Source organism: Podarcis liolepis, assembly GCF_965112155.1.
Source record: "Podarcis liolepis genome assembly, chromosome: 16".
Taxonomy (NCBI): Eukaryota; Metazoa; Chordata; class Lepidosauria; order Squamata; family Lacertidae; genus Podarcis; species Podarcis liolepis.
In genome coordinates, this window is record NC_139567.1 from 27,317,670 (window position 1) to 27,335,309 (window position 17,640).

General features: G+C 48.5%; 1 protein-coding gene and 1 long non-coding RNA gene across 2 annotated transcripts in view; one reads left to right on the forward strand and one right to left on the reverse strand.

Annotated features, from left to right (window-relative positions):
• Positions 1 to 11,218, reverse strand: part of ADAMTS15 (ADAM metallopeptidase with thrombospondin type 1 motif 15) — a 42,432-nt gene extending 31,214 nt beyond the window's left edge. The window contains exon 1 of the mRNA XM_083479126.1: positions 8,274 to 11,218. Coding sequence (XP_083335252.1) covers positions 8,274 to 9,269 — 996 coding nt within the window. The 5' untranslated portion in view covers positions 9,270 to 11,218. The remainder of the gene's footprint in view (positions 1 to 8,273) is intronic.
• LOC310695334 overlaps positions 1 to 17,640 on the forward strand; it is a 524,598-nt gene that overhangs the window by 449,418 nt on the left and 57,540 nt on the right. The gene's annotated exons all lie outside the window — the stretch shown is intronic.

The window sequence follows — 17,640 nt, forward strand, 5'->3', positions numbered from 1 at the left end:
CCTTTCCCAGAACTTCCTGATACCAGAATGAGAAAGCAAAACACCCCAAGCCGCCCGCCAGCTGCTCTGCACGGGACTTGTCGACTGCCACTGCAAACTGCCTATCAATTAGCTTGTCGCCCTCCCTCCTTTTTTAATGAAACAAGAGCTCGGGGTTTACGCAACAGCCTTTTTGGCAGGCAGATACATTTTGCGGTATCAAGAGACCACAGATGGAGGAGTTCAGGAAAGGCAGATGTCTCCATTGATCCAGTGCCCTCACATTGGGGTTTGAGGAATGCGCGGCTCAGTAATGCGCAAAAAATGCAAGCTGGCTATTATTCGGAAGATGGGACAAGGCCCCAGGAACGCTGCAGCACAAACTCTCCCCAAACATAACCCCGTAGGCTGCCTTTTTCATACTTGTGAGCTGCGTACCAGCTACACCTTTAAGGCACATTCAAGGGACAGTCTTTCCTTCAAAGAATCCTGGGCACTGTAGTTCGCCCTTGCAGTGTTACAGTTCCCAACAGCACTTATCAAACTACAGTGCCCAGAATTCTTTGAGGCAGAAAATGTGCTCCAGATGTGCTTTAAAGGGACAGTGTGCACACAATCTACATCTTCTTAAATCAGGCAGGTTCTGATCCAAAAAACTGTAACCCCATTCCTGGGAAGCATCCCCAATAGATGCAAGGTATTTGGTTGCCTCCTTCTCAGAGGAGACCTGCTGAAGTTAGCAGACATGGCTCATTCATTTCAAAGGGCCTGTTCTTGAGTAGGACTAGCATTGGACACAATCCACAGATGCAAAGAGGAGAAGCCGCCTACTCTTTTGTTGTCATTGCTCACAACCGACCCAGTGGGAGGGCCTTGGATTCAATGGCACACAACTCAAACCCAACAGAGTAGAAATGGTTCTGGATTCTACCATTGTAGTCTGCAGTGTGTGGTGGAGAGAATCACAGAGCCGAAAGATCCTGCTTCTACAAAAAAAGAAAGACAAAAAACCCGGCAACAGATATCAAGGGAGGAAGCGTTCTAGTCACACCTTCTCCCTGACATGTTAGTTTTCTGGATGCAATGATTTTTGTTTTATTTAAGTCTGGCTTAAATAAATCTTGCATTGCAGGGTGTGGACTAGATGACCAGTGGCACCCCTTCCAACTCTACAAATTCTATTCTATGATTCTATGTTTCCTTCCAGCCTCCCTCCCACATCAGTCTGAAGTTGCATGACTCTGCACCCACGTTTATCTTCTCCATCTGATGTTTGTAAGGATCAGGACACGCAGCTCAGGTTGAACTGAAGGTCAACACTAAATCCGAGCCTTGTAGTCATCACATTGCCTAAATAGCTACAAACTCGTGGAGCCCAATTTCCTGCGATTCCAAAAAAGTGTTTTATTCTGGAACCTACTCAGTGGAAATCCTCATCCTGAAAAGGAAAGGGAGTTACTCATCTGCTCCAGGATAGAATTCCACAGAATCGGGAGGAAAATGAAAATCTAAGATACCTTGCTTTATCTATTAAAAATATGTATTCTTCCTCTCCACCCCCCCTTTTTTTCTTTTTCTTTTCACTGTTCCCTTGGCAGTTGCAAGGCTGAATCACTCTTTCGGATTCCTAACATGCAGAAACTGTTCTTTTCTCTCCCCCTTTTCCATAATGGCAGCTTTTTGACAATCCGGCAAATAATATCGCATTTGTCACATTCACTTCCGTCGCCACACTGCTGGGATGCAGCAGCTGGGGGAAGCCTTGGCTCCCTCCTCCCAAAGTGGAAAAGTTCCAGGTCTCGTTTTCAACAAGGCAAGGGTCTCATGCGCCCGAGCCACATCCTGCTCTAATGCATTCCATCTGAGGCTCCTGCAGTCCCAACTCAATAGACCAGCAGAGAAGGAGCAGCCAAACCTGGCTTGTTCCAGCCTGATATCATGGGAGGAATTGAGGGGACAAGGGAAGGAGGGTTCGTCACAGGGCGGAGTCCCATGTTCACTCACCGCCTCAAAGTCTGCATCTCTTTCTAGGAGTTTTACAGTCCAATCCCACACATGTTTACTCCCAGTGGTGGATCAGAGGGAGGATGTGAGGGAGCACAGTTTGGGGAGCTTTTTCAAAGCATGAGCGATGACATCAACTGTTGCAGCACCAGAGGAATTGATAGACTCTATTTTCTTCAGCAACTGAATGAGGTTTCAAGGTTGTCGTTTCCCCCACCTCCAGGATTTGTGGGATGTTAGCATTGAGGAAGTCAGAGAACAAGAAAATTAATCAAGGCTAGGTACTTCCTTCCATATTTTTGATGAGGTATCTGCTTCACACCAGTCAGATGGGAGCGTTGTTGTTGTTGTCGTCGTCGTCAACATTTCTTTGCAAGATAGTAGCATTTCTAATTGAAAAGGCTGCCATTGCAGCTGGCAGAAAAACTTGTTCTTGAAGCTCAGTGTGTTTTCCAAGTTGAACCTCTACAGTCAGAAGTACCACGGAACTCAGCTTACTCCCAGAAAGTGATGCACGGGATTGCAGTCAATGCCATGAACAATGGTCTAACTTGTGAGTATGTCTTTGGTCTGGCTAGGGACTAAAGGAACACACAGTCCCTATAGCTGTACTGCAGGGGTGGCGCATGCAGAGGCCAGAGACAAAATTGGGAGGAGCAATGGATGTGACTCTTACTTTTTTACAATAAGCTGCATACTAGCCAGGCAGAAATCAGAGGTTTGACACACCTGCACCTGTCCTGTCCTCCATCCAGGCAAGCAAGGAGCAGGATCCAACCAGGCAAAAGCACTCAAAGATGCCATAGAACAGGCTCATTTTGTGCTTCGGAAGGGGAGATCTTTGGGGGCCAAACAGAAAGACCTGGATGGGGGCGCATTTATCACCCAGGCCTGAGGTTCCCCATCCCTGCCATAGGAGTTGCCATCACGATGCATTCCTGCACTTCAGAATTTGCCATCGCACCAATGTCTCCTCTCAAACAAGTCTCACTGAATTGCATGGGACCCTTCTCCAGGTGAGAGTGCAAACGATTGCAGCCTCTGCCATGTGTTAGGAGGGCCATGCCTGTGACATGAGTAAAAGTGACAGGCCACCCCAAAACATCTCTGGGTCTGCTTCTCCATCCCCCTTGTCCTCAACCCCTTCTCTGAGATTCGCACAAACAGAAGTGCCTATGGAAATTCGCAGAATGGCTCAAAGCTCTGGAGGGGCTGTGCCTACCCAAAAAAACAACAACCCAAGTCTAGGTGTGAGTCATGCAGGTAGCTGCGGTCATTTGGCTGTAGTCATGGAAGGGATGAAGAGGGATGGAGTAGTCTCTGAGATATTTCACACACATGAGTGGTCGTGTGTGTTGTGCTGCTTCCTTACACACACAAATACACAATCACGATGCCTTTCATTCCTACCAGAAGGTTTTTTCTAATCTTTCTCCATCAGCAAATAGAGATGTGGCCCTCCCTATATTCATTGCATCACTGCGATCATCTAGTCCAATGCCTTGCAATGGAGGAATCACAGTTATTGTTGGAAATGATGGGAGCTGTTGTCCAACAGCAATTCAAGGGCCAGACTATGGCCACGTATCTGGGGTTAAGATGGCGAGGCATTTTTTTGCCTGAGACCCAAGGCAAGAAGCACCTCCTTAAACTTGCCTATCACAGCAGCCGGCCGCACAAACACAGAGGAGGAAGCCTTCACTTAGGCAACAGAACCCTGGAGGAGGAGGAGGAGGAGGAAGGCGACGAGCAAATGGTAGAGATGGAAACAGAACGGTCAGAACGTTTCCCGGTACAAGTTTGGCCAAAGTTCCTGCCGTGTCAAATGAGAAATCCCAGTTGGATGCATACAAATGTTTCCTGCGAGCAAAACTGGGAAGGCTGCCATGGATCAGAACAGTGTGTGTAGCCAAGGTTCAGCCCGAGGATGACAAGGGATTCCTTGAGGAGATTTCCAAGTCAATCACCTGCCTGAAGCCCGTCCAGGTGTAGGGAAGCAAAAACCACTCGTTCTTAGGCGATGATGGCTGCTGAGCGACCGGGTCTAGAGGGAGCAGTTGCATTCCTGTCGGGCACGAAGCCCACAGCATCAAGGAGCAATCGCAGAGGATGCTGAGGCTGTCAGCATCAACATGGAGATGCAGGAGACCAGGGACTACAGAGGGGAGGAGTTAGGAACAGGCCCAGCCAGGTTTCAGAATGAGAGCCAGTGTGGTGCAGCGGAAAGAGTGTCCGACTAGGACCTCAGAGACCAGGGATCTAATCCCCACTTGGTCACAAAGCTCACTGGGCGACCTTGAGGGCCAGGCATTGCCACTCAGCCTGACCCACCTCACAGGGTTGTTGTGAAGATGAAATGGGAACTAGAACCTTGGAAGTTTAGAGTGTGTGTGTGTGTGTGTGTGTGTGTGTGTATACGTGCGCGCACACACGCACACAGAGATATAAAATATTCGAAGATCAGGGTTCCAATGTAGTGGTTGGAGTTTTGGATTATCATTGTGGAGAACTGGGTTCAAATCCCCACTCAGCCACAAAGTTTACTGGGTGACCCTAGGGGTCGGTCCCTGCCTCTCACCCTAACCGACCCCACAGGGTTGTTTTGAGGATCAAATGAGGATGGGGAGAACCTTGAACCCCTTAGAGAACAAAGTAGGAAATAAATGCAATAAGTAATAGATTCCAGAAGGAAATGCATGATGGATGTCAGCACAGATTGGTCCATTAGGGCAAATTGGGCATTGTCCGCCAACCTTAGGCTGCCCCCACCTGCCTGCCTTCCCACTTACACCCAGTCCAGGGGTGGCACTGCCTGTCACCTTCCTCCTCCATTGTCTCAGAGTTGCCCTTTCTAAAGAATTTCTAAAGAAACTCAGCAGGAAGGAGAAGGACAAGGACCAAGCTAGAAGGAATTGGTTCTGTCTGTCATTGGCTTTGGCACCACCTACTGTTGGGCTCCCAGACTTCTACCCCACCAGTCCCCATGGACAGCCGCCGCCACTGATCTGACATCCCTGACTGCCGTGAGATTTCCACTGACAAACTAAGAACTTAACTTTGCTCTCTCCGCTGGATTTCACAAACATCACCCCAAACAAAAAAGGAAGAGCAGGAAAGGAAGTAGCAAATCCTTCTAATTAAGCGGGGGAAATGCAGGAATGTTTATTTAAGGGCAAAGTCGTGCAGCCAGACAAACTTAACTTGTTTACGTCCACTGTAAACGGATGTTGACATGAAAAATTACTCTGGGGGAATAAATCCCGCTTCACACATGAGGCGAGTGAGAGTTAACAATTTCTAAAGAAAGACAGTAGATTAGTGGGGGGGGGGAGACACCCCAATTGGTCTCAAGTTTCCCAAACCTCATGCAATAGAGGGTTCTGCAAGAGATTTCAGAAAGAGATTGGGGCTCTGTCCAGCTGTTTGTGGGGGAGGGGGAGTTCAGAAAACAAAGCAAATCCCTGGCTCTGTGTGACCAACAAGAACATGAGAAGAGCTGGATGAAACCAAGAGTTCATTGATCCTAACTTCCTTTTCATAGGACTTCCCTTACAGCAGAGATAGGAGTTTATGGCCCTCAATATGTTTTTAAATTACAGCTCCTATCATCCCAGACCAATAGGTCATGCCATCTTGGGTGGAGGGAAGCTGGAATGCAACAGCATCAAAGGTTCCCACCGCAACTAGATCCCACAACAACAGCTATGCTGTAGGTAGACTGCCTCTGAATATGGAGGGTCTCCATTTAGCTATCAGGACTTATGTCAACAGCCATAACCATTTCATGGTGCAAGGAAAACCTATGAATTCACTATGCAGGGAAGGAGGAAAGAGATTTTTTTCTTCTTCTGTCTGCTGAATCTGCTGCCAGTTAATTTCAGTGGGTGATCCCAAGTCAGGAGCTGAACCTCCAATGCTCCAGGGGCAATTGGACTTCCAGGTTCCTCACCCCTGCTCTACATTTTATCACCCTAAGGGTCGGGGGAGGGGAGGGGATGCATCTCTTTCCACTTTCTCCATAAGTTTTCCTACAATTTATGTATCTCCTACTATGTAAAAAAATGATACGATTTGAAGCTGAACGTTGGAAGATTTAGGACGGATTTTAAAAAGCACTTCTTTATGGAGTGCAGACTTAAACTGTGGAACTCCCTCCCACAGGAGGCAGTGATGACCACCAATTTGGATGGCTTGAAAAGAGGATTGGATAAATTCATGGAAGAGGAGGAGAGGGCTATCAGTGGCTATGAGCCAGGAGGGTTACGCTCTCCCTCCACAGCTGGAGGCAGCAATGATTCCGCGTACCAGCTGCTGAAAACCACAGGGCTCTTGTGCTCAAATCTTGCTTACAGGTGTTCCATAAGGGGCATCTGGTTAGCCACTGTGAGAACAGGATACTGGACTAGATGGGCCATTGGCCTGATCCAGCAGGCTCTTCTTATATTCTCAATTGCCTCTATTAATTGCCTTTTTCCTCTTGAGGTTTTTTAAATTACTCTTAAGGTGCAACTACAAATGCCTCCTGCAATGGTTTTCTCAGCCACATCATGGCAGGCAAACCGAGACACTGCATTGGGTAATTGGCAGCTCTGGCCCAGTTGGCAGAGGCAGGAAGAAGAGAAGGAGGGAGAGACAGAAGGAGGAGAGAGGAGGAGAATCGTGGCTCCGCCCCGCCCAGCGAGATGCTTCACTGGCAAAGGGCAGCTTCTTGTCACAAATGACTCTTCCTGAAGAATGTCTCTCTCTTGACCCATTTACTGGCCTCGCAAAAAAACTGTGCCAACGGGTGTTTTTTCTCTACCCTCTTTTTTTATTTCTTTCTGGGCTGCTGTTCAAAAGGAATTCCATGTATGCCAAGCTCACAACCCACGTGCTCCCCTCTGAGATGCAACCAAGCAATTGGGGTGGTGGTGGCAGAGAGCAAGGCTGGACTGCGTTCATCCCACGCAGAAGGTCCCAAACCCACGTCCCCCTGGCAGCTTCAGCAAAAAGACCAGAACATAAAAAGTGAGCCCTGCTGGCTCAGGGATCATGCCAATCTAGTCCAGCATCTGGTTCAGTGGCCAGCGGGATTCTTATCTGGGGAAACCTGAATGCTGGAGGCAGAGTGCAGCCATCATAACTAGGAGCTTCCTTAAGACATCAGGGCTTTACTTGCCTGGGACCCACAAAAGGCACTGCCAATCCAAGCAGGCAGCAGTGTAGTGGGCTAAACAAAGGAGAACGGCATCAGAGCAGCTTCCCAGATTCCCTGCACTTCTCTGGAAAAATCAGAAAAGCCGAAAGTGACCAGCCAAGTAAGCGCTATTGCTTTTCATTTGGGCAGGCATCTTCTCGTGGCTCATTCGGGGCAGGTGCAACCTAATCCTGAATTAATTTGGGAAGAAGTCTCCACCCGTTGAAAACAAATGGGGCTTATTCCTAAGTAAGTGTGTACTGGACATGGTAGCCTGAAGGTCACTGAGGCCACAGCAGCCTTCCTCAACGTGATGCCCTAGAAACAGTGGACTAAAACTCCTAGCAGCCCCTGCCCTGCATGGTCAAGGGTGAGGAGGCGATGAAAGCTGTAATCTGACAACATCTGAAGGGCCCCAGACTGGACTAAGGGAAAGGGGACTAATGGGGCTTCGGGAGGAGTCAAGAGTGGTGCAGTGGTTAGTGTGTCAAACCAGCACCTTGGGAGATCAGGGTTCAAATTCTCACTCAGCACATGAAGCTCACTGAGAGACCGTAAGCCAGTCACTGTCTCTCAGCCTAACCTACCTCATGGCGTTGTGAAGATTACAGTGTCAGACTAGGACCTGGAAGAGATCAGGATTCAACTACACATTTACACGTGCGCAAATACAGAAGTCATGAGTCTCAGTGCCTGACCTTGGGCCAGTCACCTCACAGCAACCCTACCTTGCAGGGTGGTTGTGGGGGTTAAATGATGGAGGGGAGAACCACTCTCGCCACCTTGAGCTCCTTGGAGGAAAAGGCTGGATACAGATGCGATAAACCAGAACCCGGTACCATACACACAGAGAATGTTGGATTAGTAAAAACCACCATCGTTACAGCGCCTCCTGCTGGCCAAGGAAGGGAATCAGCCTCACCCGCGCTGGCGTCCAACCTCAAGGCTCTTCCCTCCGAGGACCCATTCGACGCCCCTGCAGGGACCACTAGGGTGGAGGTGAGACACACCCACCCCGCTTGGCAGCACCTCCTGGTCCTCCTGCCCTGGGGGACGAGCCGGAGGAGCCATGAGGCAACCCGTCAACCCACCCCGTCAGATCGCCCCCACCCACCTGCTTCGTGAAGAGGATGGCGGTGTCCCAGTACTCGGGGTGCTTGTCGTTGCCCTTGTTCAGTTTCTTCTGCCAGGCGCAGAAGTTGCGCAGGCTGAGGGCGGCATTGCTCGTCACCTTGGGCCCCTTGTCGTCCTGCCCGATGACCAGGAACTTGACCACGGCCAGCTGGATGGGGTTCTGGATGCTGGGGTGCCGGTAGAGGCGCGCCGCCGTGGCCATGAGGGTCAGCAGGTAGTGCTGCAAGTCGCCGCCATGGAACTTGGCCATGGACTCGTCCGCCACCACCAGCGTCTCCACGTAGCGTGGGATGGAGACGAAGCGCTTGGCCCGGGGCGGTGGAGGCTGCGGCGCGTGGCCCGTCCCGTTGCGGGGGCCCCGTCGGGCCCCGGGGGCCCCCTTGTACTTCTCCAGGGCTTGCAGGATGGCCGGGTTCCAGCCCGAGCCGACGCCGCAGCGGGAAGTCGGGACGGCGGGACCTGGCGCGCTCCGGCGCTGCAGCAGGTGCTCCCCGGGGCCGCTCCACAGCGCCCGGTTCCCGCCGCTGTTCTCGACGGGGCGGATGAGGTACTCGGCGCCGCGGTAGCCGAAAGCCCCCGTCAGCCCTCCGCAGAGGCTCAGAGCCGCGAAAGAGTCCGCGTCCGCATTGACGTCCCCGGAGTAGAAGCAGCGGCGCAGGTCTCCCTCCTGCTCGGCCGCCCCCGCCGTCGGGGCGCTGCCCAGGTACTGCGTGGCAAAGGCGGGCGCCAGGAACTGGGCGTCGGGGCGCAGGTGCAGGTAGAAATCCTGGTGGAAAGCCGTGATCTGGAAGGTGGCTCCTTGCCCGACAGGGGTGCCCTCGGGGGGGCCATGGAAATACGGCCGGCCGCCCTCCGGGGACGGGTCCAGGCGAATGGGGGTGACCAGTTCCGTCTCCGCCGGGGCGCACAACCCTCGCAGGACGGTCAGGCAGAGCAAGAGGGCACCCCGACGGAGGAGGAGCAGGAGGAGCGGCATGGCGCGGCGGGGAGGGCGCGGACCGGGCCGGCCGGGGCAACTGCAGGTCCTCCGCGTCGGGGAGCAGCCCGCTGCCCGCTCACTCACTCAGCGAGGCATCGCGGCCGGCGCGCTCCTGCTACCACCCCCCTCGACGGTGCCTGGCTGTGCAAACAGGCAGCGCGCTTGCTAGGAGAGCTTTATATACATCGCCGCCGTGTGCCAATTTCTGTCCCTTTTCTTTTCTTTTTTTTATCAAGGCTTCGGAGCCAGAGTTGCTTTTCCTTCGCCTGCTGCTTTTTTCTCCGAGGGGAGGTGCTGAAGGCGCTTATTGGGCCTGCCCTCAGCCACTTGCAGCTCGCCCGGTGCCTCGTAGTAGCGCGCTGCGGCGCGCTCGCCTCGCGTTTTAAAGAGCCAGAGCGAGTTTAGCTGACTTTTGCAATTATGGGGCTTCCTCTCTCTCTCTCGCTCAGAGAGTGGGACCATCTGCAGCGTTTGCTGTTCTTTTTCCTGCCTCCTCTGCAGCCCCTTCGCCCCACTCCAGCGCAGCCCCTCTCTCATTGAAGTTCCTCAGTTCCACTGACTCTGCTTTTTTTCACAGGGCTGTTGTGTTTGTGGCCAGATCTTCTGCGTTTTCCTGAACCCCAGGAAAGCCTTGACAAGCCAAAACAGCCAGCCAAAAGGATGTTTGTGTGTGCGTGTATGTTTTTTTCCAAAGAAAGATGCACTCCGAATGTGCCAAAAAGTGCCTTGGGCTGCTGCATTCCGTCTCCCTTCTCTTCATTAGCCTTCGCCTTATCATTTCCTACTTGGAAAGCACTCTGTGTGCACTTCTGAGCACCGCCTGTTACCGGCCGCTTGCAATTGAACAAATAACCTTTTCCATTGTCCTCGTTCCTTCGTCCGCAGATATTCCTTCTTTATTTTCACACTTGTGTTCACACACACCTTGCAGCCTAGAGACAAAGGACCTTGCAGGTGTAGCTCAGAACAGTGTGACCACCATGGAACTGTCAGAGAACAGGGTTCAAATCCCCCCATGTGGCCACGAAGCTCACTGGGTGACCTTGGGCCAGTCACTGCCTCTCGGCCTAACCTACCTCACAGGGTTGTTGTGGGGATTAAATGAGGGGGGAGAATCACTTTGTACCCCGCCTTGAGCTCCTGGGAGAAGAAGGTGGTTTAACAACAGCCAGTATGGAGTCACGAAGAAATAGGCCAATTCTTGAGTTGCAAAGGCCTGGGCTTTGACTGTCGCCTCGCCTACAAAGTCCAGAGACGGACTTAGAAAAACCTCTCTTGCTCACACAGCCTCAGCCCCTCATCAGAAAAATGGGCGTAATTTTCTGCTGATCAGACTTTCATGGACTGTTGTGAGGACTGTGACAATATTCCTGTCTGTCAGGGTTTGGAGGGTGCTTCCCGATGGGTGTTGATGATGGAATTCCCTCGGCAAAGAGGTGTGTCCGGCACCTTCATGAGGCCCTTGATTCTATTTACCTGCCTACCTATCCATCTGTTTCCATGAGCAAGCCAATGCACAGCTTGTCTAAGGCCCAGGGGAGGAGTCTTGCTAGAAGAAAGTTATAAACTCGCAGTGCATTCCTGGCATGGCGGTGTAAGTCTGGCTAGGCCCTAGGAAGGGGCCTCCAGTCACCCGGCCTACAACATTGCCATAACCCACTCAGCCACTTCTATCAGTGGAAAGGACACTGTTGCAGCTGCCACCCAATACCTATTCTGCATTTGTAAGAACTCAATCATTTAGTGTGGCAGCTCTAGCTCTTTGGAACTCCTTGCCTATTGAGATCTAGCAGGTGTCTTCCATCTATACTTTTCCGCACCTGATAAAAACATTCCTGCCCAGATGCTTAGAAACATGTCCAGATGCTTAGAAAGTTGTGGTACGTAATTTTAATCTGTTTCAGTGTTTCAACTTTTGTATGCCTCATTGTAAAACGCTTTGGTTTCTTGGGGTTGGTTGTTTTTTTAAACAAAAAACAAGCAGTGTATAAATTTTATGAAACAAATATATATGGTACACACTATGTGATAATGTGCATTCAGTGCTGCAGGCAAGCACCTTTCGGGGGTGCTGCACACACAATGTCATCCCTGTGCCACACTGTTTTGTCAACCTAAATCGCATTCGGCTGAGAAGTTATAATCTGTTTTGTGCCAATGAGAATGCCTTTCTCAAGTGCTTACTGCCTACGTGTGGACACAGAAAGCATTTTCTCAGGTCCCCTCCAATTGGGGCAGACCCACCAACATTGCAGGACTGTGCTGCTCCCACACACACACACACACACACCATGTTAAACTTGTGCATGAATGAAACAGCTTGTATTTCTCCTCCATTTCACCCAATGTTCTCTTCCTGGGGGAAATCCAATTGGAAAAACCTGCTGTTGCCAGTGCCACATCTGCAATATCTCAAGGACCCATTTGCAGTAAGAAACCCTCTCCCCACCTGAAAGCACCCCCCAGAACACTGGGGAACTAGTGCTATATGAATGCTCAGTATTATTTTCAAGTTGTCTGCAATGAATTGTAAGGGAAGCATCCATGTGGATGTGAAAAAGTCTCCATGGGATTCGCAACCCTCCAGTAACCTCTTCTTATCACTAGCAACATCATATGAGCTTTGTATGCTGACATCAGCAGAGGAATGAGAGGATGCTGTCTGTTGCTTTTCCTTGCAAAACAGAGCAGAGAGAGCTGGCCAAAGCATATACAGAAAGAAATGCAAGACTGAAAATGGTTAACTCCCATCCATAGTTGAAACAGACACAAAGGTCAGCCATTTGAAAACTGCAGAGGAGGCGTTTATTAAGCAATCTGAAATAATTAAGAACGTCCCTTCAAAAAATACAAGACGTCTGCATCTTGGGATTATACCATGTGATGCAATCCTATATATAAACCATATTGAGTTCAGTGGCACAAACCCCCATGTTGTTTGTAGGACTGCAGTCTTTTCGGAAGATGTAAAGTATTTCCTAAACACTGACAACAGCTGGTTATAGATCAGGCTTATTTAGTGTTTTTAAATTGTTTGTTTCTGCGCTCAGGACTTTTAAAGACATGATAAAAAGAGGGGGCAGTTAATAGGTATTGTTTTATTCGTGGTTGATGTCTGATTGCGTGTATTGCTGTACATTCCCATCATAGTTTATCTGAGCTGGTGTGCATGGTCAGTTAAATAAAGTTTATGGATGTGCAGCAGATAGCAGGGAGGAGGAAAAGGCAGGTTTTGACAGTCTGCTGGACAGGCATGCAAGATGGAAGAGGAGACTATAAGGTTCCATCATCAAAGGGATGTAAACATGACCGCTTTGGGCACTGCATCCTGCCAAGGTCTCCCCTGTGACTTGCTGTTCCATCCCTGTGCCCTGATCAAAGCAGGATTATTCCTTCATGAAGATGAATCATTCATTCATCTTAAATATTATTCTAGTCACATGGTTGAAAGGCTTTCTGCTAGGAGAAGTGATTTATTTTTATTGATTTATTTTCAAAAGTTCCATCCCACCTACTTTACCAAAGAGACTTGAGGCGGCTAATGAAAAGTAATAAAAACAGAATAAAACATACACAATCCCCTTATATGATTATTATCATTATCAAATATTTATTTACACCCCACCTTTTTCCTGGACAAGGACTCAAAGTGGCTTACAGATCAAATAAGACCAGCTAAAAACACAGGGAAATAACAAAAGGTCCTTTACCTTTAACAGATTTTAATGTATTTATGTAGCTTTAATTCTATCAGTGTTTTATTGTTTTTTTTAAAGCTACATAAATACATTAAAATCTATTAAAGGTAAAGGTAAAAGACCCCTGGATGGTTAAGTCCAGTCAAAGGCGACTATGGGGTTGCGGCGCTCATCTCGCTTTTCAGGCTGAGGGAGTTGACGTTTGTCCACAGACAGCTTTCCAGGTGATGTCTAAACTGCTGTTGGCACACGAAGAACCATGATGAGTGCCAGAGCGAACAGAAATGCCGTTTACTTTCCCACCACCGTGGTACCTATTTATCTATTTGCTCTGGTATGCCATTGAACTGCTAGGTTGGAAGAAGCTGGGACAGAGCAATGGGAGCTTACCCCATCATGCAGATTCAAACTGCCGACCTTAAAATCTATTAAAACCATACCAGTAATTACAATAAAAACAGCAGGGCACCAACCATTTCATTAAAAGTACAGTGGTACCTCGAGTTATAAATGCCTCAGGTTGCAAACTCCGCTAACCTGGAAGAGTTACCTCGAGTTGAGAACTTTGCCCCAGGATGAGAACGGAAATTGTGTGCCGGCGGCGCAGTGGCAGCAAGAGGCCCCATTAGCGAAAGCACGCCTCTAGTTAAGAACAGCTTCAGGTTAAGAACGGACCTCCGGAACGAACTCAGTTCGTAACTAGAGGTACCACTGTAGTGCCAGGCCTTCTCCAATCACCTGAAGCAGCATAGCGATGGAGCCTGACAACCCACACTTGGCAAGGTAGGTGCCACAACACAAAAGGCCCTGCCACTGGTTGCTAACAGCAGCCTTTCACCCTGAGGCCAAGAGATTTGAAGCAGGGGCTCAGATGGCAATCAGAACATGCAAGGGAAAACATATGGGGAAAGCAGAACTGATCCATAAGCTGTCTGGACAGGCGGTTCAATGTGCCTTCAGCACTTGAAGTGGCACAGTGTACTCTGTTGCATCAGAAGGATCAGCGTTGGGCTGTGTGGCAAACCCAGCTCTGTCCCCCAATAGAAACTACAGCCAGGGAGCTGTCCCTCAGCATCTGCCACCTGAGGCATTTGCCTCACTCTGCCTAATGGTGGCAAAAGCACTGGGGAAAAGATGCCCCAGGTCCCAAGCCATTAAAGGTTTTCAAGGTGAACCACAGCACCTTGAATTGAGCCCAGAAATTAACTGGCAGCTGGTGCAAATCACATGGGAATAGTTTGATAAAATCAAGTTGGCCAGTTTCTGCCAGCAATCTGTGCCCCTTGACACCTGCCCCACTCTCACACACACACCCTGTGGTGACCGCCTTCCCCGCCCCTGTGCAACACGTTTGCACATAAGTCACGTAGTCAAAACCAATGCTTGTTTTTATTGCCCTGAAATGGTTTAATGGTAAATGAAGCCGTCCTTGCAGACAAGCTGGTTTCTGCTTTGATTTAAAGATTTGGCAGGGAGACAGCTGCAGCTGAAGAATTTTATGCATTTCTGAAATCTAAACCAACGGGGCTGTCTACCAGGAGGTTGAGAGAGAGCTTTCCCTCCACCCCACAAGCCTGTCTTGCTAGCGCATAAAATTAGAGATCTGTTGCTAGTGCTCACATCAGCCATCATCAAGGCCTCTTTTGGGCCAAACCTGTGACCCACAAAAGCTTTCTGAGCAACTCAGAGCGAGTGAATGGTTGAATTTAGCTAATGAGCTCAGTTACTTGAATGAACAGTACTTTGCGGATGAAAAGAGGGAATTTTATTCAGCTGCACTTACAGGGCTCAAGGACTTCAGAGACTTAACAGAACTTCCCCACCCAGAAGCACCTCACTCACTTAGAGAAAGTCAGATGTTCCTTGTTTGAAAAGATTCTCCCTTATTCTGGGACGTGACAGTTTATTGCTGGAAAAGGAAAAGGGGGGGGGGGGACGAATGAGTATAGCTGAATGGGCTGATTCAGTAATTGCATATTTGACGTGTGGTTTTTTTAATTGGAACTGTCTCCTCCGAAAGAGTGCTGGGCCCTAATTGTGTGTACCTCTTGAGTTGCATGTCAGATGATCCTTCAGAGACAAAAATGACGTTCCCATCATTGGTGGAAAGGAGGGAGAATGGAGGCAAGTAGGGCTCCTCCGGGACCTTTCTCAGAATTAGAGTGATGATGTCATCTGCCAGAGCACTGGGGATCATTGGTGGAAAGGGGGGAGAATGGAGGCAAGTGGGGCTCCTCTGGGACCTTTCTCAGAATTAGAGTGATGATGTCATCTGCCAGAGCACTGGGGTCATTGAGGGATCCTCGTGGCTCTAGCAAGTGAATGAGGGGATAACATGGCTTTCAAGTTTTATCCTTTTTGGGTGGGAGGTTAGCATAGAGGAAAGCAGAGGATGAGGAGATGAATGAGGCAGAGGCTGGGCCTTTCTTTTGATGTAGAAAGGGATACACAGTTTTGAATGAAGAGTTTCAGTGGTGGCACTGTAGCACCCTGCTTGTGGTTAACGCTTAGCTGGAATGAAATATTCAACGCAGCAACAGAGAAATTAAAATAATAATTTATTTGTCAGACAAATAAATAAGAGGCACAGTGGTATATGGTTACCAAGCTCTGGCCTGCCTCCTGCCATTATGGCCAGCACTTATATTCCCTTAATCCAGCCCCCTTTGTTCCTCCTGTGGCTGCCTCTGTCCCATCAGCCTGGTTGAAATTCCTATTGGCTGATTGGTATAACCAATCACAAAAATACACTCATATCCTCCTGTCCTTATATGGAACACAAAGAGCTATATATTGTTACATCTATAAATGACAAATAAGTATTAATATATCTTACATGTGTCTCAACAAGGAATCTTAATTACCAGCTCACCTCTTGCCCCCCTTGCCCTATTGCCTTCTAAAACAAATGGTTAATAATTTTAAATTTTTATCTTGAACAGATGTCAGAGACCTTGGGTTCATATTCTCATGCATCATCAATGAAATATCTCCTTTTGGAGGTCTTTAAACAAAGGCCCGACAGCCATCCATCATGAGCGCCCGATTGGCGTCTCGTTTCTGGCAGGGGGCTAGGCTGGCTGACTTAATTTCAGGATAAATCTAGCATTTCTTAAATCCTTTGCATAATTACATTTAAGCCAGCATATTTAAACTTCCTCAAAGTAAAAAGGAAGGAACAGTTTACAGCCTCAAAATAAAATAGGAAAAAAAACCTTTTCCCCTGTTTACACTTCCCCCCCCCTTCTCCAGCCAGTTGCTTGTTTTCCATGTGCTCTTGACCTTTTGTCCTGTGGCTCAAGTTTAAGGCACATGGTTTTATTTTACTGTTTACTAACTCTTAATTATGTTGGGTCCGTAACCTTGCTCTTCAGCCTGTAATTCCAGCTTTTACGACTTTGAGAATTGTTTTCTGCTATCAATCAAGGGGGGGGGCCTTGTCTAGGAGGAAAAACATTGCCTGTGTCCTTTAAACAGCTGGCCTTCTTGCTTGGCATGAAACTTTTGAAAATCTTTAAACTCTCTCTTTAATTTAGGAACCTGATCAAGATATTAGCCAATATATGCCTTGATTAAAAATGCAGTCTATATTCAGATGCCACAATCCCCCCTTTCAAGCTCAAGGACCTTGCTACCAAGCGTCCTTGATAGCTTGATCTTCCTGAGTTAAAGCTCTATATAGTGCCATGATATGAGGTAGAGTTTCATTCGAAATCATCTTGCTAATTGTACTCCTAAAACATGAGATGATACATGGCATCATACATAAAACCATTACTACTACCGTCAAGAAAAACAAGCAAGACAATAGTATCCCTTTGAGTCCTGTGACATTGGGTAACCATCCCATATCCCATCCTTCCCATGTTTGTACTGGGACATGTGCTATATTCTCCATCTTTGTGGCCAACACACGGATTGCCTCACCATTATCAGAAATGTTAAAGCAACAGGCATTCCCTGTCAAGTTCAAGACTCCACACAGGCCTCCCTGCCTGGCAAGTACATAATCCATTCCCATTTTCAGCTGCAAAATGGGGCTCTACTTTCATCCAACTGTTGTGCAATAAGTCTCAAACTCTGGGCCGTTGCATTGGTTACAAGTTCCACTACTGCTTGCAATCGAATTATTCTGTTTAGATTATAAATAGGATCCCGTGCCCCTTGTATGAGCTCACCAGGATTCCAGGAGGCAGGATCATAATAGGCTATAATGCGCTCTGGTGGCCAATCATCAGTATCGCTCCAACTTTGGGTACTTCCTCCTGCTATATGAGAAATATACTAGTGGGCAAAATCCACATTGGTGGTAATACCCATCCCAGGAAACAAGTCCCACTCCATTTGGAAGGGAGTTTCTTGTATGCCCATTCTCCACATATCCACCACAACCATCGGGTCTGAGGGTTTTGGTATGTGGAGTGCATAAGGCGAAATATCAAAAGAGGTAGAGAGTTCACAGTGCGGTATGTTAGATTGCCTTTTTCTGTCACAGTTATGTTCCATACCACTTTCCATGCATGAATAAAAGGAGGTGCACAGGGCAAGGTATTCCGAGTTCGATAGGTAGTATCGTGTGCCCAGGTATTCTTAATATAATCCCAAGTATAGGGACAATGAGAAGAGCCTATCATGGTAGAATCAGCTGCATCTGATGATTTATGTACACA